Consider the following 22,873-nt stretch of genomic DNA (forward strand, 5'->3'; position numbering starts at 1 on the left):
AAGTCTAGCGAGCTGTCAACGGACGGGGGGCGGAAGAAGAGAGAGGGGAGGAAGCGCGCATGCGCCGGTTGGGTTCTGCCACTGCCGTCGCCGCCCTCGTGCCCGCGGCGAGGTTGGCGTTTGATCGCAGTGCGCGCGACCGCCGCGGGGGTTGAGTCAATTCTTGGAGAAAAAGGGGGAGAGGAGCACGCGCGCCCACGGAGGGGGAACGAGGCGGCGGCCGCTCGGTCCGGACCCCAGCCGAGTTCGGCCAGTCCTGCTCCCCCTCCCCGGCGTGAGCGAGCGGCGCCTCTGCCCGGCTCCTCCCCCCCTCCCCCCGCGGCAGCGAGCGAGCGAGCGAGATGGCGGCCGCTGGGACTCTGGCTAAGCACGAGCAGATCTTGGTGCTCGATCCGCCCACCGACCTCAAATTCAAAGGTGCGAGCGGTGGGGGCCGAGTCGCCCGGTGCCGAGAGGCTGCGGGGTGGGAGGGAGCCGGGCCCGGGCTGCCCCTGCGTGGGTATCGACTTCCCCAGGGTCGCGGCGGCGGCGGCAAGGCCCCGTCCCGGTCTCCCTGCGGAGCGGAGAACCAGAGCCGGTGACCGGGACGCGGCTCCGCCGCCGCCATCTTGAGATCCCGCAGGGAATCGTGTGTCTCGGGCCCGGCCGGCGCCGCCTCTGCGGGCCCGGTTCCGACCCAGGCCGCTCCCGAGGAGAGGCGGGCAGGTGCCGCAGCAGCCGCCCCGCGCTGCATGCCTCCCCCACCTAGTGCCTGGAGCGGGGAGCCGGGCCGTCCGCCCTCCCGCCGGGAGCGGCTGCGCCGCGGCCAGGCCCTTAAACCTCCCCAGACTGCCCAGCCGAGGGGACGGGGCAGCCCGGCCTCCATCGCCCGGGAGCTGGTGGGGGACGCGCTGCATCTCTGCCCTGCCCGCTCTCGGGGCGGGTCTCTAGGCATCGGCGGGAGTGACGGGGGGGCTCAGAGCGGGGATTGCCCCTTACCCCACCCCAAAACCTGCGTGGCGCGTCTTTCCCGGGGAGCAGGTAGGAGCGGCCGGGGGGAAGGGAGATGCTGCATGTGTGAGGAGAGACGCTCCCCCTTTCCCAGGGTGTCCTCAAGTCTATTTGTTCCCTGTCCGTAGCCGCGCTCTGCTTGCGGCTGGGTTAAGTCCAGCTGTTAACAAGGGTTTGTAGCGGGGAGGGAGTGGTGCTATTTTGCACCATTATCTGCTGGTATCACTAGGGGATCTGCAACGCCACGCTCCTTTCCCAGATGGAGTTTGACCCGTTTGGGAGGGCAAATGACACGATGCTGGCGTCTTTCAGAGCAGTTTTAGGTTAATCCTTCAGAGTGTCTCAGCAGGCAGTTCATTAACTTTTGGTAATGAAGAAAAGGAATGTGAGAATTGCAAAAGCTTCTGTGTGTCAGATATTTATTTGTGGGGAGCTAGCTATGTAGTCTTAAAACAGACTGGCTTAAAACAGTTCCGTTAAAATAGGCTCTGATTAATTACGCTGTTCTCTGATAAACCCCAGTTTTAATAGCGAGGGGGGTTCTGAACAGACACACATTCAGTTGCTAGGAAGACAGGCCCCTTGGAAGGTGAGGACCAAAAGAAAGTTGTGCTATGGTAGTCATAATTATGTGGTCATTTTCAGTGCCCACAGATTGACAATGGGCATTTAGTGAACCATTTATTAGTTAAAGCTTTTACTCTGAAACACAGCTGTTACTGTTAATTTGAGAAAATATAAATAAACTTAATTGCATAAATATAAATTCCTTAATTCTTCAAATAGCATCAGCAGTTCTTGTACTTCTTAGCTAATCCTTTAATCTTTCTTTGTATTTAACTTTTTACTTTTAACAGTGTTAATTCTTCACGTTCATTTTCTATGTATAGTATTTTGGGGAGCAGGGCAGTCTTTTCTTGTGTTCTTTGGGAAATTTTAGAATCATTTTGGTGGCTTATTTGTAGGACCCTTTAAATGGGCAAGTAGAATAAACTGATGTGATCTTGTATCTTACAGAGAACAACTGTGTTCCTGAAAAATAGCTTTAGGGTAGCCCACATTTTCTCAACAGTGCTTAAAGCTTGCTTATTAGAGAAGAGAGTTTTATAACAAACTATAATTTTCATATCAGAGATTTGAATTATTCTCTACCCATTTAGTCAATTAAAAATAAACCTACAGGAATGCGTTCACTTGAATATTTTTGGTAGAACTTTTTTAATTGCATATTTTCTGATACACCCAAAATTGTAGAGGTTTTTTTTTTCTTTCCATATTGTTAAAATACTGCCAGGTTTTATAAAGTCTCTCTCAGAGTTAGCAGGCCCCAGAATTGTACATGCTCTTAGAGAATGGCTGCACTGTATTATACATTTCAATACCCTGTTGTCTCCCAAGAAGAGTAGAAAGAGGGTACACGCATGCATACTAAACCGAAGCTAGTATGTATAATTGCAGGCATATCAACCTAGAATGTCTCACTTAGCCAAAAGTAAGCAACATTTACTGGGTATAAACAGAACTGTTGAGATGTCAGAGATGCTGTCCTTGAATCATCATTGGATTGCAAAATCTATAGGACAGATATGAGTAAGCAAAGAAATAGTCTCAGTATGTACCTTCAGAATGGGAGATATATGAATTATTTTAAGTGTAAACTTAAACTTTATTTAGACAAGTACAGGTGTTGGGAAGACTTTTGTGGAAAGGAATATTTAAGTAGAACATGAAGCAAAATGGGGCCTTTGATGACTGTATAAAAGGACCAAACCTATTGCATTTCAGATACAGCAGGTCAGTTCACTGACTCTACATGCCATCTCAGTATGTGTACTTTTATGTTAAAATACATCAGAACAATGTGCAATTAACAACCATGTTTGTGTACTACAAAACACTGTTTCTCCAATAATATAACTTAGAAAGTTGGGGGCGGGGACGAGATTGTAAGTAATATATTCTCCTTTTATACCACTTAGACAAGCTGACAATAGGTAATGTACCTTAAAAGAGGTTCTCTTTCAAATCCAATGTGGCAAAATTGTATTGCGTTGGTAAAAAGAATAGTGTTTTACTGTGATTTCCACTGATTTGCTGACGTTCTTTTGATGGGGCAGAAAAGAAAGTGGTTGATTCATATAGCATTCCTAAAATCAAACACTTGATGTGCACACTAGACATCCAGATTGGGATTTTTACAGAGTCCAGAACAAAAACAGGTTATTTTTTGCTCCCAACGGATTTACTTTCTGACATTGGTGATAGTTGAATGAGGGTATGATATGTGTTAACATACTTTGGCATAAGCAGTGAGTTGCATTCAAAAATAAGCAAGTACCAGTCTTGTCAGGAAGCTCTGAGCAGCATCCAGTAAAATGTTCCTGGTTTTTGCTTTCTTTACAGATGAGAAAGATGGTCAGCATCTTCGCTAACTGATTTAATTACTCAGAACCTTAATCAACAATTGCTGCATAAGGTCTAAACGGAAAGGTGTTACCATTTGGGGTTCATATAGGTTTAAGATATCTGATGGTGGCTGATGTATTATATGAAATATTTCCCCTCCCTTCCCCCCAATGAATGAAAGACTAGCATCCAGTATTTGTAGCCCCTAGATATTTCAGTCTTAATAGCCTCTTGCTTGCTGAGGCAAAACTAGTTTTCTCTTCTGATGTAGTGGGCAATAGTTGATCCTATGAGATTTTGTAGTCATCAGATTTACTCATTACATGGTTGTTCTCATAAGTAGATCTCAAAACACTTGATGAAAGGAAGTATAATTAAAACCTTTTTTAACAAATGGGGAAACTGAGGCACAGAGTTGACGTGATTTCCTGAATGAGCCACTGGCAGTGCTGAGAATGGAACCCAGGTCACTTGCCTCTTAGTCAGATGCTTTATCCACTGAACCATACTACCTTCCTAAACCAGTGTATTCTTCCATCTATCAGCCTAAAACATTTTGTTTATAACTTGAGATCTGAGAAGGTACAGCTATAGTGCCTTGGTATTTGATTGGAAGATTTGAAAATATATTATTTGCTTAAAATCCACTAATTTGGAAAGTGGAACAACTTCACTGTATAGTATAAGGCTCTTTCACATCAACCATGCAGATACTGATACATTTAGTAATTGTTGTTAAAGCTCTGAATTGTCATGGGATCTCAGCATGGTCTTCATTAAATCGATAAAGGCTTTTTTTTAACCTTTAAAAGGTATTTATGATTGTGAGAGTTTAATTGGAGTTACTTTTTACGTGTCAGTCCTTTTTTTCTTATCTAAGAGCTGCTCCAGCTTTTAAAAATATAATTGTCAATAATAAACAAAGTATGTGTTTTGCATACACTACCTACATTTCTTCAAATGTTGTGTCAGAGTTCATCATTAACAAGTACATTTCCCAGACCTGAAGTAGAGCCCAGTGTAAGCTCGAAAGCTTGTCTGACTCACAATAGAAGTTAGTCCAATAAAAGATGTTACCTCACCCACCTTGTGTCTCTTAATATCCTGGGAATAACTTGGCTACAACACTGCATTAACAAGTCACTCATTTTGCTAGTATTTAATAGCTGTGCTCCTGGCCATGCTGGTAAAACATTACTTCTTGTTCTAAGTCTTTCGAGTAACTATGGAATATTACACACACTTAATTTTGAGTAGTTTGTAAGTATTTATATCACCAAATATTTTCTCATTCCTTTTAAATTGTAAAAAAATCCTTTAGTTACTAACATCTCAAATTATTAAAAATGAAAAAAACCTAAAATTCAGGTTTTTTTTACTTTTTCCTCAATTTGGACAATGAAAATAGATTAGTCACCTTCATTTTCTGGCTCTCTTACACTAGCATAATACTGCTGTATTAGTTGCAAACACTGCAGAGGAGTGTTTAAATATAGTCTCTTCACTGGAATTTAAAAAAAAGGTATGAACATTTCTATTTACTGAGCCTGAATTTGGGAGTAATTGACTTGATAGTGGCCCTTTAAAGGATTATCAACCAGTATCTTATTTAGGGTGTATATTTAAAATAACTTATTGGCATCACATAGGAATATTTTAAGATTTAAAAAAATGCTTTCTTTTGAGTAGGGCTTATTCTTGATTCATGTTCTTCATTGAAGATCTTGTTACAGGAATGTGAAATCCAGTTGTTTCTATTGAAAAGGTCACTTACTGGAAAGTGTAAACAAAGTATCATTACAAATATGAGCAAGAGTACAGTGGTGGTGTTTTTCCATTTTGTTCCTGATTTTGTTATGTTTCGGGCTAGAATAAAAACATAAATAAATAGACTGAAATCACCCAGTTACCAGTAATGATCAGTATAGCAGATCAAATTTCATTTCTCATTATCAATCTGATTTGTAATCTAAACTCATTAGAAGAGTGTAAAATTGCCTCCTGTTATAACCAGTATTCATGAAGATTAACATGTTCAGGTTACATAAAATATTGCAAGGAAACACTTTCTAGTTTATGTCAAGTATAGATGTCCTTCTGGGATTTCTTATGATTATTAGAACCATATCAAATAAGTATTGGAGTTCAGTAGTATGCTTTGTAATCACTGCCTTGCTATTGGTAATGTTGAAAGCTACAGGATATGCATTACTGCAAATCGAGAAGGTTGAATTTAAGAGTAAAAATAGCTCACTGTTAAATCCATCCCCCTGCCTTCAAGATGTGCTGCCAAAATTGGCCCAGGCTATGTCTTTTTGTGTAGGCAGGATTTGAACTCCTTAAATGTAATATGACTGCTTTTTTGAGTGTGCCTAGATTGGGTCATCTTTTGGCTCTGCCCAAAGTGCCAACAGGATTTGTGGTGGATTAGTATTGAATTGTGCAGTCTCAGACTTCACTGTGAAGTAAATGTTCCTGAATAAAAATAACAGAAAATAAAGTCATACTAGTTACATTTTTAAAAATCAAAATATTAGATTGCACAGGGAAAATTTGATGAAAATGGTTATGGGCACAATTGTGATTTTATTATTTATAAAATGAACTCTTTTATACTTAATGTGTCCGTATGCTAAGTGTTAGTAGTGTGTTCTGAGCTAGATATATCATTCAATGTGAAGTTGAATAAAGTTCAGTGAATAGTCATTGATTTTTTTAAGGCCAAAAGTGTGACACCTCATTCACAACACAGGCTATAGAGTTTCACCAAGTGATTATTGTCCCAAAATAATCTTTAGTAAGATAACAGACACTCTTTCCTTAACCTGTGCATTATAGAATTTTAACATTAGCTTTAATAAAATTCTATAATTTTTTGTAGTAGCAATGAAATGAAGTGTATGATAAACTAACAATGATTTGTACGGATGTGTTAAGAAAAAATAAAATTCAACATTTAAAAAACTTTGACCAATCAGTATTTACAGGGAAGTGTTGTGACCATTGTCATCTCATAATCACACAAGTAGGACAGAACTCAAAATTGAGTAATTGATGGATTGTACTGCTTTGTCAAGTTAGGAATACTGTAGGTGTATTTGATACTGACTGCTGTTACATTTATTAAAGCTGAAAATAGTGTGACAAGTTATGTTTGTAATAGTGGCATGTCTTGCTGTTTATTCAGATAGAAAATTTTATCAATAAATATTTAGAGTATTTGTTGTCAAAGGGCTACCTTCTTCTTTCATTGGAATTAACAGGAGTTGTGTTGCTCACTTTATCCCACCTCCAGGTGCTTGAGAAACACCATCTATACATGATCCTAGATCTCTCTCAAGTTCTGCTAATCATAGTTTGAGAATGAAACTGACCTTTTTTATTGTTTAAGGCCACTATGGAAAACACAACCTTGAAGCATAGTCCAAAGATAGCACTGTGGTGGGAATCCTAGTTCCTTAGCTAAGGGGGTGGATGTTTCAATGCAGCGCTGTCCTCTAATGGTTCGTAGCTGAATGAGGTGGTTGGTATCCTTATAAACTTCTGGCCAGTTTAGTTATTTGATTGATAGCTGTCGTGTAAACTTCTAAAGCACTAGCCATTTAAAGGATTGTAATATACTCATCTTGCCAGTTGCAAAATCAAGTTGGAAGAAAAGACTGAGGAGAGCTTAGTTCATACTAAATTAGTAAGGAAAATTATGAAATATATGAACCGTTAAGGGATTAATGATAGATTGGTATTAACTTTCTCCACCCATACTGGAAGTTCTCAAATGAGACAACTGTGATCTTAAAGTAAACCAAACACAGACATATTAATTTCGTAGACAAAATCAACAGAAAGTTTGCCGAGTAATACAAGTTGTAGCATTCTGCATAGTTCTTACTGAAAATAGGAAGGTAGAAACACGAGTATGGTATATTGTAGTTAAGAAATTCCACTTTTTTGTTTTTTTCCTTAAGTTATAAAACTTAATTTCTGATATAACAAAGATGCAATTTATTCTTGGGGTGGTGGGTATTTATAACAATCTTTGATTATAACATACTTGATTATAATGTACTTGGGTATTGATTTCTGAGGGGAGAAGAGCTTTCAGCGAAGCTTTCTTGTGCTTTTTAGCCCAAAAGTGAAAGTTTTGATAAAATTTTGTTTTGTAAAATTCATTTTGCCTATGTTTTGAATAATGGGATGTGGGCTTTCGGGGAGGGAGTCCTTCCCCCTTACTTTATTATGCTTTAAATCATTTAATTTAGAAATGAAACTACCAGCATATGGTATTCAACTTGAATACAGTTGGCAGTGAGGTTTGGAGAAGTCTTTCTTGTATGCAGCTGTGGCAGCAAAAAAAAGCATATTAGATACTTGAGTGAATTTTTAAAAAGATAAAGAATAACACAGAAAATATATGTTGGCATAACTGAGTATAGTCTTGCTTGGAGTAACATCTAGTTTGACACTTAAGAGCCCAAACATGTCTGGAGAAGGTGGCTTGAAGTATGGTGATAGTTAAAGATGCCTAGAGATCATAAAAAAATAGGTTTTAGCTTTGAAAGAAGTTAGAAAAGCTTGCCTGCAATATTTAAAATTCTAGATTGTATTTCTACATTGTCTTGTAATACAAAGTGTGGGCGGGGGGCTCTCAGTGAAATCGGTCATGTAAACTTAGAACAAATCAGAAATACTGTTCCATGCACATAGCCCATGGAGTTGAATTCATTGCTTCAAGAAGTTACAGTCAAATACCGGAGCTAAATTTAGAAAAGGATTAGATAATTCTATTAATGCTTTTGATGATGTTCATGCTAAAATAGGGGTTATAATTTTGATTGAAATGGAGGTTCTCTTATCTTTGCGGTTTTCATGATATCTAGCATATGCTATTTCACTTCCTTGTCATAATTTTGGTTAGGGTTTTTGGGTGTGGAGATGTGTGTAATATATAAAATTAAGATACCCAATTTTGAAATAAACTGTGGTACTATTGTGCAGTATAGTCCTGATTTTTCCAAAATCTTGTTATCTGAACCTCGAATCCCTTCCTAGTCCCTCCTGCTGGGAAGGGATTTGCATACTAGAGCAGAGACCCCTAGCTGCAGGGCACAGTTGCCAACTTTCATGTGGTAAATAAGCACCCCGACTTTCACAGTAAGCCAAAAATCAAGCTAATCCCATTTCAAAATAAGACCAAAACAAGCCAATCCCCAAGAACCCCAATAGTTTGTAACTAGATCCCCCCGGTGTGCAGTCTGGGATTGTGGTGAGCCCGCTATGCACCCTGGACTCTCTTCGCCCCCTTGCCCCTGCTTCCCCCCTTTGCCTCTGCTTGCTGGGAGCCGATCAAAAAAAAAAAAAAAAAAAAAAGAAACAACAAGCTAAAGACTAGCCAACAAGCAACTCACAAGCCAATTAAGCCAAAACCAAGCCCAATTTCAGTGTTTTTTTCCACGGGTTTGGCATGTCTGCTGCAGGGAAGGCTATCTTACTGTGAATGGTTCCTGCAGCAGCGCAGGTACCCCCCCTCTGGGGCTACTTGGAGGTGCAGGGAAGGCTGTGGTCCTGGTGGGAAAAAGCAGAGTCTGGGCTGAGGGTCTCTGCTCTGCTCTGCCAGGACCTCAGCCTCCCTCCTGCAGCTTGTGCCTGCAATAATGGAGAGGCAGGAATGGCAGCACAGTCTTCTGCAGCTTCACTATCACAGGAGTGAGTGAGCAGACAGACCTGTGACCGTGGAACTGTAGAGGGCTTCCTGTGCTGCTGCTCCTACCTTATTGATTATCTGAACTTCTGATTATCTGAATAAAATCCTGAGTCCCTCCTGCTATTTGGATAATTGGGAGTATGCTGTATTAGTTTTACTTGATGGAATGTGATTTGAGGATACTGAGAATTGTTTCATAGTTCTATATCCGATGGAGTAAGTTACTAACAAGAGTACTGTTTTTTTTTTTTTTTTAAAGCAGATGATCTAGCACTTCCCTGAGTAACTTAAAGGCAGGTTCCATCAGTGCCCTTAAAACTAACTGTTGAAGACATGAGTATCAGTCTGTTTCTTTACACTTCGAATGAATCTTTGCACCTCTGGGTGAAAACTCACAATGTGTTTGATTTTTGCCCATGAACCTGCAATAAGATATTTGTACATTTAGAGAGCTTGTACTTAAATGGCCTATTGGATAGAGCACTCAACTGGGAGTCAGGAGACCCGAGTTTTATTCCCAGCTCTGCCACTCTCCTGTTTGGTGACCATGGGCATGTCACTTCACCTCCCTGTTTCCCCAGCTGTAAATTGGGGACAATTATACTGACCTCTTTTGATATCTTTGATATCTACGGATTGAACATGCTATGTAAGAGCTAGGTATTATTATCTAGGCCTGCATTTAGAAAATTTAAAAGATATGACACTAAAGCCTGTTGAGGGTGGACTTTGTGCATTGTGTCAGGTGGAGGTTGGAGAACAGCAACAAAAAATGAATCTCATTTGATTTTTTTTTTTTTTTAAACTTGCATGGGCTGCTTGCTATTAGAGAGCAAAAAATATCTCCCTTCCAAAGTCCCCAATAACATAAATGCATACACGTGTCTCTGTTCACAGCAGGAGCAGAATTATGAAACTTGCAAAAAGTTGCTTTCACTCTGTTGCTGGAACTTTACGCACAAGGGAAGCAGTGATGACCAGGAGAGTGCTTTTTGAGTTCTTGCATTAAGTTCAGTACTTTGAATGTTCCTTGCTTTGAGGCTGGTCTCCTTGATAGCAAGTTTTTGTAGAACGCTAGTCCCTGGAATAAGTGTCTTGAGGTACAGTAGCTGATTTTGATTAGGCTTTTTGTGGAGAGACTGAGTAGTTTGGCACCAGGGCCATAATAGTTGGTAGTCTGAGATGATTAAAATGAATTTTTCTGATTCCTTCTATATCATTTTAAGAATAGCTTTCCTGTTGCAGCAGAGGCTAGAAATATGTATGAGAACTAGCCTGGAAGTTCCATTTTTGAGAAGGCACTTATGCCTTATGGTGCTGCTTATCGGACATGTTGAATAAACTTGAAACCTTCGCTGTGCTTCAGCCCCACCAACGGTTAGTAGTATATCAGGTGAAAACCTTGCGGGTCCTATCTTTCATTCTCAGTGGTTCATTCAGTTTTGTTATACCAGTCTGGCATTCTGTGTGTGGTTTCTAGAAAAAGAGTTCCTGTGAGTATCTCTGCTTAGTTAATCAGTTATTTGGTTTACTTGGATTAGGCAACATGTTGCAGTTCCCGTGGTAAAGGATCATGCCGTAGCCAGTACACTACCGAAATATAATGGTTGATCACATATACTTAGCAGTAGCTGACATGGCCTTGGAAATCACTTGTTTTATTAAACATTCACATTTAGCAGTCCTAAAATATTTCTTGCCACTCTTCTGTTGTCACAGCAATGAGAGAGCTTTTGGAAGGGGAGAATATTTTATCAGTGTAAAATTTTGAAAGACTTATTTTCTCTCTCCCACTGTACCCCGGGAGGAATAAGAATTGTTCAAAATTGTAAAAGTTTACAATAGATGTGGAGTCATACTATGCAGTAGGAGTAACATTACCATTAAGTGAAAGTAGGATGTGAGTTTGGAATTAATAAAAAGAGATGTGGACCTTTAATATAAATAACTGAAAATGAGCCTCAAAGAAAACTTGTCACTCTGCTAAATGGATGTTTGAGGAATATCTTTCAATAAAGCCGGGAAGGTGCAGCAATTGAATATAAATCAGGCTTACTGTCTTAGCTTTAGAATTTAAAAGCACAACTTAATTTAAGACTTAAGTAGTTCTGGCAAAAAGGTACTTATTTTCTTACCAGGTATTGGTTTGTTTGGCTTATAATCACCCTGCCAAATTACAAATTTTGAATTTGAATTTCAGTTTTAACACATCATAATATTGTATTTACACAATAAAGCATAACTGTTGATTGTGAGTACCGAAGCACTTCATTAAAGTTCTGTTGAAGTGTAAGCATGCATAGTTATAGTAATATAAATATTTCACAACTGGGATAAAGGAGTTCTCCCCAATGATGTTTCAAATTACCATCAACTATACAGAGTTGTTTTGAGTACATATGATCTTTTGCGTATTAAGTGGTTAATGTTGTACTTATAGGATTCATCATGCCACTGACACCATCAACTGAGTGTCAGGTTTTTGGACCAATATGAGGTTATAAACAAGGATTCTTTGAATGGGAATTTACTGCTCTGTCAGGTTTGAAACTGCTAAGCTTTTTTCTGGCTAAGAAGCAGGCAAAAAGTTTCCCTTTTAGATTCCCCCCCCCCCCCCCCCCCCCACCGTGTGGCCTGTCAGTACCCTCTACAGGCATGCCTGGTAAACTGCACTGATGTTGCTTCTCAGTGTTCTACCTCTGTCAGAGGTAGACAAGATCTCTCTGTGGGTTAAAAATAGAGCTCGTCCCCCTCGTAGGGAAAATCTTTGGCAGATCCACTAGCAATCTGCATGATGACTGACAGCCCGTCAGGATGGGGAGCTAGATGGAATCTTATATAACACATGGCAAGTGGGGTACTCTTTTGGAGTCCTAGTCTAGACTCAGCCTTCTGGAATTGTGTGGATGCAAGTGTCAGGTTGTTCTCAAAGGTGCTCTGAGTCACACATTTATGAGGAGAATGATATAACTACTACCAGAGCTTAGCTCGTGTCTAAGAAGAACAAACAGCAAAAGATTATATTGCAGATGTTGGAATACCTGGATTTGTGACTCATACCGATAGGCTGAATGTCAGCCATAATGAGCTGGAGTTGGGAGAATCAGAGCTAACCAGCAAGTCTTCAGTCAAATTATATAGTCGGTTCCTTCCGCAAGTGGAGACTCGTGTTGCAATCCAGTTCATAGGGAAGATAACCAAATTCTGCAGATATTTTCACTAAGAGGCTACAGTGGATGCACTACCACTTCCCTAATCTGATCTGCGATCATGCCTTTTTACTGTTACCCTTTGCATCCAGATGGTCAGAGGGGTCAGCTTGGTAATACTGATTTCCTCTTCTGACCCACATGCCCCTGCCTGCCCAGATAGAGTGTCCTCCGTAGGTTAGTACTAATCTCTTGAGATCTCATCTACCGCACACCTTTGACCTACCCAAACCTGCAGTGTCTGAAGCTTGCCTTGTGGAAACTGAACCACCATGCCTCCTAGAGTAGACTGTGAAATACTCTCAAGTTGCTTGATTTCCTTGTTAGATTCAGAAAAATTTCTACCATTTTGGCCATCCATGATCTTTCGGGAGGAAGACAAATCCCTGGAGATCGTCCATGATGGACATTTTGGACGTCTCTTTAAATTGTTTGCAGAAGGATCTGAGTTCCAGTTTCTTGAAAGTGCAAGTCTAAGCAGCAAATAGTAGGTATCTCATTATTTCCTGTGCCATCAAGCTATTTCACCTGTATGTAAGGCCCTACTTAACTTGTAATATTGCAGAAAATAGATAACGAAACAAAGAAATAACAATTACAAAACCCCCTCAAATGCACTGGCCATCTCTATTTTTTCCCTTAGAAGAGAGCTTTCTTCCAAACTTTACATGCTGTCCAAACAAACAAAAATCCACATCAGACTGTTGGGGACTCAAAACTATCAGTTTTGCCACAAACATACATTCCCTTCCTTCATCCATCTTTTCACCCTTCCTTGCTCTGGGACCAGCAAACTGGCAGTGAAGAACAGCACTGCAAGCCTCATTTCTCCATAAACATTTGCTCTTTTTCCTGAAGAGAGAGATTTTTTTGGAGATGCTCATTCGAGACATATTCTTAATATTGGTCTGGCCCTATAAATAGTGTGTAAGGTGGGGTCTTTGTGGGGGATATGATGTGTTCTGTGCTCTTTCTTGGAAACTCCACACAACTAGTTTGATGTGATCGAGAATGGAGGGACCCAAAGAGAAAGGTGACATGGTCAAGCAACGAGTCAGGAAAATAGTCTTTGCAGCAGTGTTTGGAATGGATATAAGTGGGGCAATATTGCTTACTGTTATAGAATAATATGACATATTACTCTGTTTGCTTAAAGCAGTACATCTAATCATGCATGTTTTTTAATAATTCTGTACTGTATTTAAAACATGATATACAGTATCAATCCTTTGCAGATCAAAAATATTGACTTTACATTGATTTGAAGTCTTATTTTACTATTTGAAAAATATGTTTACAAAATGATAGAATGATGCCATAATCATTTATGGGAAATGATTGTATTCTGTATACAGAGCCCCATTAGTGGGATCCATCTGCACTAAATCCAGGAGCCCTCACTGTTCTGTATTTTTGGTTCCATAGGAAACATCCCTGGGAACTCTGTTACATTAGTTGTTGCCGGGTGCAATGGCAGAAACTGGGGAAAAAAGATCAGTTTTAAGACTTACCTGCCTTGTGGGGAAAGAGTATCTATATCAGACCCCTGTGCCCAATGACTTAAATGTTTGGGTGACGAGCACTTGTACAAATGATGCTCCATCTTCCTCCAGTTTGTTTATTAGAACCTGAGAGGTGAAGGGATACTCTCTCCCAGTTCGCCATAATACAAATCTTCTTAGGTTAATGGCTCCAAAAGGGACAAGAAAAGGCCAAGGAAATGCAGAGGATCCTCGTATTTGTCTTCTGGGAGCAAGGGCAATGTTCTTTCAGACTTGGGACTAGAACCTACAGAGAAGGAACCTCAGAATCATTTTTTTGAGTAATTTGGAACTATTCTCAAGAGTATTATGTGGACCTTATATACTCCTCCAGATAACCCTCTGAAAAAAGCATAGGAGGAAGTGGTCGAGAAGAAGAGTCCACTACAAGTTAAATCTGTTCTGATTTATACTCCCTAAAGTTGATGGAACCCTAATGTCTGGTTAAAGAAATGGCAATAATAAAGAATAATATAATAATAAAAAATGAGGTAATGTCAGCAGCCCTTCATACATCCACTACCTCTACATCTTGTGCTAGAGCCATGCAGGCATGGTCGGACTCCTGTTGCCCATTGTCATTCAAGATCATAGATTCCAAGGCCAGAAGGGACCATTACGACTATCTAGTTTGACCCCCTGTATAACATAAGACAGAGAACTTCCCCCAAATAATTCCTAGAGCATATCTTTTAGAAAAACATCTAATCTTGATTTAAAAATGGTCAGTGGTGGAGAATCCACCAGGACCCTTGGTAAATTGTTCCAATGGTTAATTACTGACCATTAAAAAAGTACGCCTTATTTCTAGTCTGAATTTGTCTACCTTCAGCTTCCAGCCATTGGATTGTGTTCTACCTTCCTCTGCTAGATCGAAGAGCCCATTATTAAATATTTGGTCCCCATGTAGATACTGAGGCTGTAATCAAGTCACCCCTTAACCTTCTGTTTGTTAAGCTAAGTAGATTGAGCTCTTTGAGTCTGTCACTGTAAGGCATATTTACTATTCCTTTAAATCAGTCTCATGGCTCTTTTCTGAACTGTGTCCAGTTTATCAACTCCTTCATGAATTGTGGGCACCGGAGCTGGACGCAGTGCGAAATAAAAAGAGGTAAAATAACCTCTCTACTCCTTCTCAAGATTCCCCTGTTTATGCATTCCATTATTGCATTAGCTCTTTTGGCATAGTATCACACTGGGAGTTTATGTTCAGCTGATTATCCACCATGACCCTCAAACTTTTTCAAAGTCACTGCTTTAGTCTTGAGAACATATGCTACAAATGGCATCCTCAGGGGCCTGGTCTGAGTTTATGGCATGTGTTGTTAGCATGTTAGCATGGATGGATCCAATCCATGCAAGGGCAAAGCAATTTTTTGAATTTTTACAGTATATACAGTATAAATTCTTAATATGGGCCTCACATTCTAATCCAAGTGGTACCCATATGCACTCATTGGAGACAGAAAATGGGTGTAGGATTGTTTTATCCAGATGCAAGAGGCATGTTTGAGTTGTGCTGCTCAAATCCCACACCAATTAGAAGAACTTGCTCCTGGAAACTACTGTAAATATTAATTTTGAACTTCCTATTGGGAAATAGTCCAGACAGTACAGAATTAAAAGTTTACTTCATCTAATTATCAGTGTCAAAGACAACCATGTTGTAAACAGTTTCATAATTTAGCACTATTTGAATGATGGCTTGAGGGGCATGGTGGTGTGATTTCTTCCCACCCCCGCCGGATGAAGTGTGAATCAGCAAGATAGGAACACATCTTTCCAGTGCTGTCTTTCACCGATGGTGCACTTAAAATATTAAGTATGTAGCAACCATCATAGTTATTTCATTGATTATAATGACAGTTATCCTACACTTTGTCCTTGAGTTTTTCTCTCAACATTTATAGACATCTGTAAGACATGCATCTTGTAGCTGGTAACCTCCTGGAATTATCATTCTTCACTTGAGTGTTAAGCAACTGTCATATGAAAGGACGGCTTGCTTTAGGTAGTTATATATTTGCACTGGCACAAGTTTGTGCCCTGTCACAGATGACATGTAACCGCTTCTGTTGTGCAGTTGTGGTTGTGCTGAAACATGTAAAAATTGTGGGCTGCATTTTGACATTGTCCTTGCAACTCAGCCTTTCTTTTTAAATGCTTCTGTGATTTGTTCAGGTGATTTGCAGTTATTTATTTCATTTCATGGTTGAGAATGTTACATATTTTGCAAAAGAGTTTTCCTCTGTCTTTAAATGCCTCTCTAAGAAAATATTTTTTGTCTTTTGCTGATTTATTTGCAAGATGAGACTTTTGTTGCGGCTTTTTTTCCCCCCCCCCCAGAATTGTTTTTTCACAGCTGGGCTTTTTCTTTTATAGGTCCCTATTACCCTCCACCCCCATCCCGATTTTTCACACTTTCTATTTGGTCACCCTAGGAGAGCCCAAATTTAATGGTTCTGCAGACTTTGCTGCTAAAAAGATTTTCCTCCTGTCCTGTGTCTCTCTTCACCAGAATAGAGTGGAACTAGGTCTGCACAAGAAACTTTTGCTGATGTAGCTTTGTGATTTAGGGGTGTAAATTTTTTTGAGGGGTGTTATTTCAGTACTGGCAAAATCCTAGTGTAGCTGCAGTTTATGCTGGCAAATGTACTTTATGCCTATGTACCTTATTTTGCTCGCCAAACCAGGATAAGTGTTTTTTTGTTTGCAGGTTGGATTGACTTAAATCAAAGTGGTTTTAATCACCCAGCAGGAAACCTTGATTTAAATAATCAATTTTAATCGTTTTTTGCATTTGTAATTTTTATTATTTTCCTAAAGAGAGAATGATTCTCATTAGTTGGTAACCATTAGAACATATTGATTTGCAACTAAATATAGCCTTTACACTACATTTGGTGCTCTTTTTGCTAGTCAGCATGATACGATATGCACATTTACTTCATCAGTTATATAACGTAACTTATATTCATTCAGATTCTTAATTTTTACTCTTTTATTATGTTTAGAAAATGGTGAATGATGCATTTCTTATTTATTAGATTAATTTTTTAATTGTTTTGTGTCAAGCTCTGGATGGAAATTCAAATTCAATTAAAATTCACAAATTTTTTTTATTAAATAAAATGACTTTAAAAGTGCTGGATAAATTTTTTGTGTGTGTATCAAAACGTTTTGCATTTAATATGGCTTATTAAACAAAGGAGGTATTATTTGTAGTTAGTGAATTGAACTGTTTTGTTTCTGGTCATAGCGTCCTGCAAGGTTTTAGAACTAGAAGATCTCATTCCTGCATCTAGTTTTAATTCATACACTGGGAGAGAAAAATAAACTTTCCTGCTTTTTCAACTCCCAGTGGTTTCTTAACTTTGAACTGAACTAGTTGTGTAAACTGAAATGAAGAAAGCATTCTCTTTGACTCTGCAGAAGAGGCTACTGCTGTCAAAAGCTGGTTTAGGACTTCAGCAAACTTTGTTTCCGGTTGCTTAGCAAATGACTTCCACGAGTTCAGTGGTTTGATTTGCTTTAAAACTTGGCAGGAAATATTTATTGCTTAATATTAAAGTTTGTAATTAATTTAAATGATTTAAAAAGATTATAATTTTAGGCCTTACGTAGGTTGTCAATTTCAAATTTATTTTTAAGTGGGTCTATTTTAAAAAAATAAACTTGTATTTAATTAAAAAAAATAAAATTTATTCATATTTTTTTAAAAAATCATCAATTTGTATTCACCCTGTTTCTGCTATAACTTGCATCCGTGCTAAGATGGAATGCTCATATAACTATGTCAGTATACCTTTTCTAGTGTAGATATTTAGAACCAAGTCTGACCAAAACAGTTACAGGTGTGTTCGATCTTTACAATGCTAGAGCAGCCCAAGAACTGAATATCTTTCTCAATGGAAATATGAATCCCACCCAGTCTACCTTGGAGTAATCCTAGATCTCTCTCTCGATAGATAGATAGGTATATCTCCATATCTATATCTATCTCATAGAACTGGAAGGGACCCCGAAAGATCATGAAGTCCAACCCCCTGCCTTCACTAGCAGGACCAAGTACTGATTTTTGCCCCAGTTCCCTAAATGGCCTCCTCAAGGATTGAACTCACAACCCTGGGTTTAGCAGGCCAATGCTCAAACCACTGAGCTATCCCTCCCCCCCGGTCTTAACCACATGAGGACAGCTGCGTCTAAGGTGAGGTTGCGTAACAGCCTTCTAAGCAAATTGGCTGGCATTTCATGGGGAGCAAATGCACAAACTCTCTGATCATCCGCTTTAACCCTCTGTATGTCTGCAGCAGAATACTGCTGCTGTCTAGCTCCATTCATCTCATGTCAAGTTGGTTGATGCACAGCTCTATTCAACTGTGCGCATTGTAACTGGCATGATTCGACTCATACCAGTACCATGGCTCCCTGTGTTAAGCAACATCACTCTTCCGAGCACCTGTGATAAGTATGCTACAGCCAGAATGGTTGAGAAGATCAGGGCAATCCTGGTCCTACCACTATACGCAGACTTCTTTAACCACCCAAGAGTGCACTTGTCATCGATGCACCTGTTGTGGGCCCACTTGCCCTGCCCAGATTTCTCTGTGATGTCAATGTGGTATGAAGAATGATCTTCAGCTGATGTCAGAAACCAATCTCTTATAACTGGCCCGACCACATGTATACCTAGCTTTGGTTTGCCAAACTGTTCATGGGCCCTTCTGAACCGATTTTGAACGAGCCAGGGACAATGTGCAGCCAGCCGTCATGCTTGGGGCTGGCCAGCAGGAAGATCCCAGGTGTGCTGTGGACAAAGACAGAGAATGTTTCACATCACTGACTGCCCTCTTACCAATTTGATGGTGACCTGAGGGTTCTGCACTTCGCTGATGCGGCTGCTGCAAATTGGCTTGGCAAGCTCCGCCTCCAATAAGGTGAAATGTAGACTTGGTTTAAGTGGAAGCCTCTGTCCATTTTTCTCTGTCCTAACCCTTGTCTTCAGCCAGTTATCAACTCCTCTCCAATCACTCCTGTGTAGGTTGGTGCTGATTCTCTCAGAACCAAGGATTCAGATTGAGAGTTCACAGAATCGTAGAAATGAAGGAAGTGCCATACTGACAGATTAGTGGGACATCTAGCCCAGTATCCTGTCCAGTCGTGGCTAATACCAGTTACTTCATCTAGAGGTGCTGGGGGATTCCTGTTACAGAATAACCTACACATAGGGAAAGTTTCGTCCCTGATCTCAGGGCTGGGTTATATCCTGAAATTTGAGGGCTTATATCCTTTTACTTTTCGTCTTATTTAATGAAAACGTTGTTCTTTTTGTGTGACTGTTTTAATTTCAGCATTTTCACAGTAAGTTGCAGTAGGATTTTTAAAATGCCATTTAAGAGCCCCAAAGTAGTTGTGATATCTAAAAACTCTGCATGTGAAATTCGGTTAAGAGCAAATTTCATATATATAAAACCTTTTCAATAAAACTATAAGCAGGCATCCTCCCATTCAGTGCTTTTACTATCTTGCTTACCCACAGCTTGGGGCCAGTTAACCTCACTTGTGCTTGGAACACTACAGCTTCCTCTTGTCTCCTCTCTTCATGACATTGCTACTAGATGCCATCTGAGGATGGGCTCTGCTTGAAGAGAAGGAGCTTATATTGCTGACACTGAAACTATCTCTCTTTGCTTGGCCAACTAGTCTAGTCGCTTCCCTCATCTAGAACCGTAGGGTGGTTTTTTTTGTTTTTTGGCAAACATAGTGTTCATCAAGAGCTGTGTGGATAACCATGGAAACTGAATTCTCTTGTCCACAGAATAGGTACAGTGTGGGCAACAGCAATTTAAACATTTCTATCTTCCCTGCCAGTTTTTTTTTTTCTGCCCATATCTGGAAAGACCACTTGAGAGTTAAAGGATTAGTGTCTCTGCCCATTTTGTCCTTGGCAACTCTATCAACAGTCAACCAGCGAGCAATTAATGCATCTCAGTATCACAGAATTTTACCTGTTATGACTTAAACATTTTACTACTCAAGTATAACAAAGCTATAGAGAGGTTTCTTAATCTTAAATATGCGTTGCTTCTGTTTCTAAGGAAAAATACTGCCATAGTTATTTTAACACTTTGACTATCATATGGTATTTCAAGAAAATTATGGGAAAATAAGCATAGTAACTTCGCTGAAAATGTTTTCTTTTCTGTATTGGCTGTACTATTTTTAAATAATTTGAATCCAAACTATGACTAGAGGTGTGCACTGGCGTGTGTGTGTGTGTGTGTATGTGTGTATTTTATTTATATATACACACACACACACACACACGTTGTCGTGTAACAGAGTACATGTGGGATCTGGACATTTAACAAGAAGAATATGTACCTTGTTGCATGCTTTGTAATTATTAATGTTCTTAGGAGATTGTATTTAAGAGTATTCAGGACTGCATAAGCAAGTTTTTTTTTTTTTCTTTTTCCCCCTAGAAACATACTTTTTTTTTTTTTAAACAGGTCCCTTCACAGATGTAGTCACTACAAATCTTAAGCTACGAAACCCATCAGATAGAAAAGTATGTTTCAAAGTGAAGACCACAGCGCCTCGTCGATACTGTGTGCGGCCAAACAGTGGAATTATTGAGCCAGGATCATCTGTAACTGTTTCAGGTAAAAAGAAGTTTGTTGTGCAGCTTTATAGTTCTGATTCTCTTGTTCCAAGATACTACACGAAACACTTTGCCACCTGTCCCTTACAGAAACTATTGCATAACATCATTAACTATGTTTTTTTTTTTTTAAGGGTTGTTGATAATGAATTGTTAGTACAGTCTCTTCAGTATCGTTAAGCTTGCAGGTGCTACAACAACTTGTACACCAAAAGTTAATATATGAAAATGAAAATCCTGGATACTGAAATATTTAGCTGTCTTTTACAAACTATTATGTTTCTGACTTAATTTGGACAAGTTAACACATTCAAATTACCCTTTCTGTATTGACTTTAAAAAAAAATGTGGTTCAAGATCAGATTATGCAGTAAGAAAGGAAATGGGAAGGTGGGATAGTGAGGAAAAGATATGATGGGGGATACTGAATTACAATTATAATCTGTTATAATCACCCATGATGAGTGTACGGAAGCAAGAGGGGAAGGTGGAAAGGGTCAGAGAAAAATTAATGATGCCCTTGCCTTTGCCCAAGAGAGGCATATTTTTGTTTATAATGCACCCTCAGCTTGTAGTGGGACATCACTTTATGGCTGTGAAGTAATTACACTGTATATATCTAATATAGATAATGATGCTTTAAAAATTAGATGAAAACTTAGTTGATTGGATCATATAGTACATTCCATATTTAAAGTGATGAAGTGGACCATATAATTAGCTCAATCACAGCATCACAAATCCACTATTCATTAACTATCTTTTCCAGATTATTTAGGTAGCCTAATGCTTTCCATTTATAAAAGGTTCTTAGTCTTTTTAAAGAAGCTCTGACATGTCCATAGTTTGCAGCAGGCCTTTGAAATTCAGCAGAGGGAGCCCTGGGGACTGACAGTGCCTTTTCTTTCTCCCATGAACATTTGTTTAGTTTGGCTTGGACAGTTTTTTGCTGCTGTTGTTGTTTGAAAAATTACCATTGCCTTTCTGCCACTTGTGTTGGCAGCAAAATGTTGGCAGCCTGCCAAAATAACTGGACATATGTATTTTAATCTAAGACTGGGCCCATGGTACCGCCAAAGCAGCAGCACACTGTACTGAGAATACTGGGTGCAGGCTGCCGCTCCAGGGTCTGGGGAAAGGGCTGTACTCTCCCATGAGTGAGCAAATGGCTTGGGTAGCTCATCCCACTGCCCTATGGGGGGGACCACATGGGGAAGGAGCTCCCCCACCTCCCACGAGTGAAGGAAAGAAGAGCCAGGTTGCCTCCTGACCACTTCCATGGACCCACCATATGGATCCAGCTTATCATTCTTTCCCCCTCTCCTAGACTGCCTTGGGTATTTGGAAGGGGTAGGGAAGTAATCCTTTGCTAGGTGGTGGTGCTCTAGGCTCAGGCAGAGTCATTCAGGCTCCTGTCTTGCTCTCCTTGGGGCTTCCACAATGTAGCAGGGAAGCTGCCAATGGAACAACCAGAGCTGCTGTTTTTCTTCCTTCTTGTGGTGTGGCAGGAGCCAGTGGAGGAGCTGCTGAGAAGCAGCAACAGGGATGTGGGGAGCAGATGCTCAAAGCACTCCTGATTCACATTGATACTTATCTTGAGAAGTGGCTGAAGGAGACTGGGAAGGCTGATTGAAACAATTCTGTTTAAAAGTTGCCGGGCACAGTTCATGGAGCAAATTTTTGATTTATAGTCAAATACAAATTTTCTTCTTAACAGTTGCCGTTGAAGAGAACAAGTTGGGCCACTGTTATGCAAGAGGTAGATCACAGTCCAAAGAGTTTCTACAGTGATTCCTACATCTAGACCAACAATTTATAGTTGAGCTAGAACATTTCACTGAGAGACACCTTGAATTAAAGAGACTCTAGGTACATCTACTTTGCAAAAAAACCAAAACCCCGGATCAGGACTCTGAGAGCCCGGGTCAATTGACTGGGCTCAGACTACAGGACTAAAAATAGCAGTGTAGATATTTCCAGCCTGAGTGGGAACATCTACACTGCTATTTTTTAGTCCCATAGCATGAACCCAAGTCAGTTGACCTAGGCTCTGATACTTACTGCTGCGGGTTTCTTTGTTTTTTTGCAGTTTAGACGTATCTGCTAAGAGTAATGGAGAATTTATCTTATTTCCAGCAGAGCTTTGCTAACTTCACCTTTCAGCCATTGTATCTCATTATGCCTTTGTCTGCTAGGTTAGAGTCCTCTAGTATCAGATATCTTTTCCTTGGGTAGTCAGTTTATAGATTTGTCATCAAGATTCCACTTGACCTTTTCTGTAGTAAATTAGGTTGAGCTCCTTTAGAATCTCATAGTAAGGTGCCTTTTCCAGGCACAAATCATCCTTCTGATTCCTCTCTGA

The 22,873-nt window shown here is 39.9% G+C and overlaps 1 protein-coding gene across 1 annotated transcript in view; it reads left to right on the forward strand.

Moving 5' to 3' along the window:
• Positions 1-314: 314 nt before the first annotated feature.
• VAPA (VAMP associated protein A) overlaps positions 315-22,873 on the forward strand; it is a 46,449-nt gene continuing 23,890 nt past the window's right edge. The window contains exons 1-2 of the mRNA XM_065397860.1: positions 315-417; positions 20,360-20,512. Coding sequence (XP_065253932.1) covers positions 342-417; positions 20,360-20,512 — 229 coding nt within the window. The 5' untranslated portion in view covers positions 315-341. The remainder of the gene's footprint in view (positions 418-20,359; positions 20,513-22,873) is intronic.

This window comes from Emys orbicularis, chromosome 2, assembly GCF_028017835.1.
Source record: "Emys orbicularis isolate rEmyOrb1 chromosome 2, rEmyOrb1.hap1, whole genome shotgun sequence".
In the NCBI taxonomy this organism is placed as follows: Eukaryota; Metazoa; Chordata; order Testudines; family Emydidae; genus Emys; species Emys orbicularis.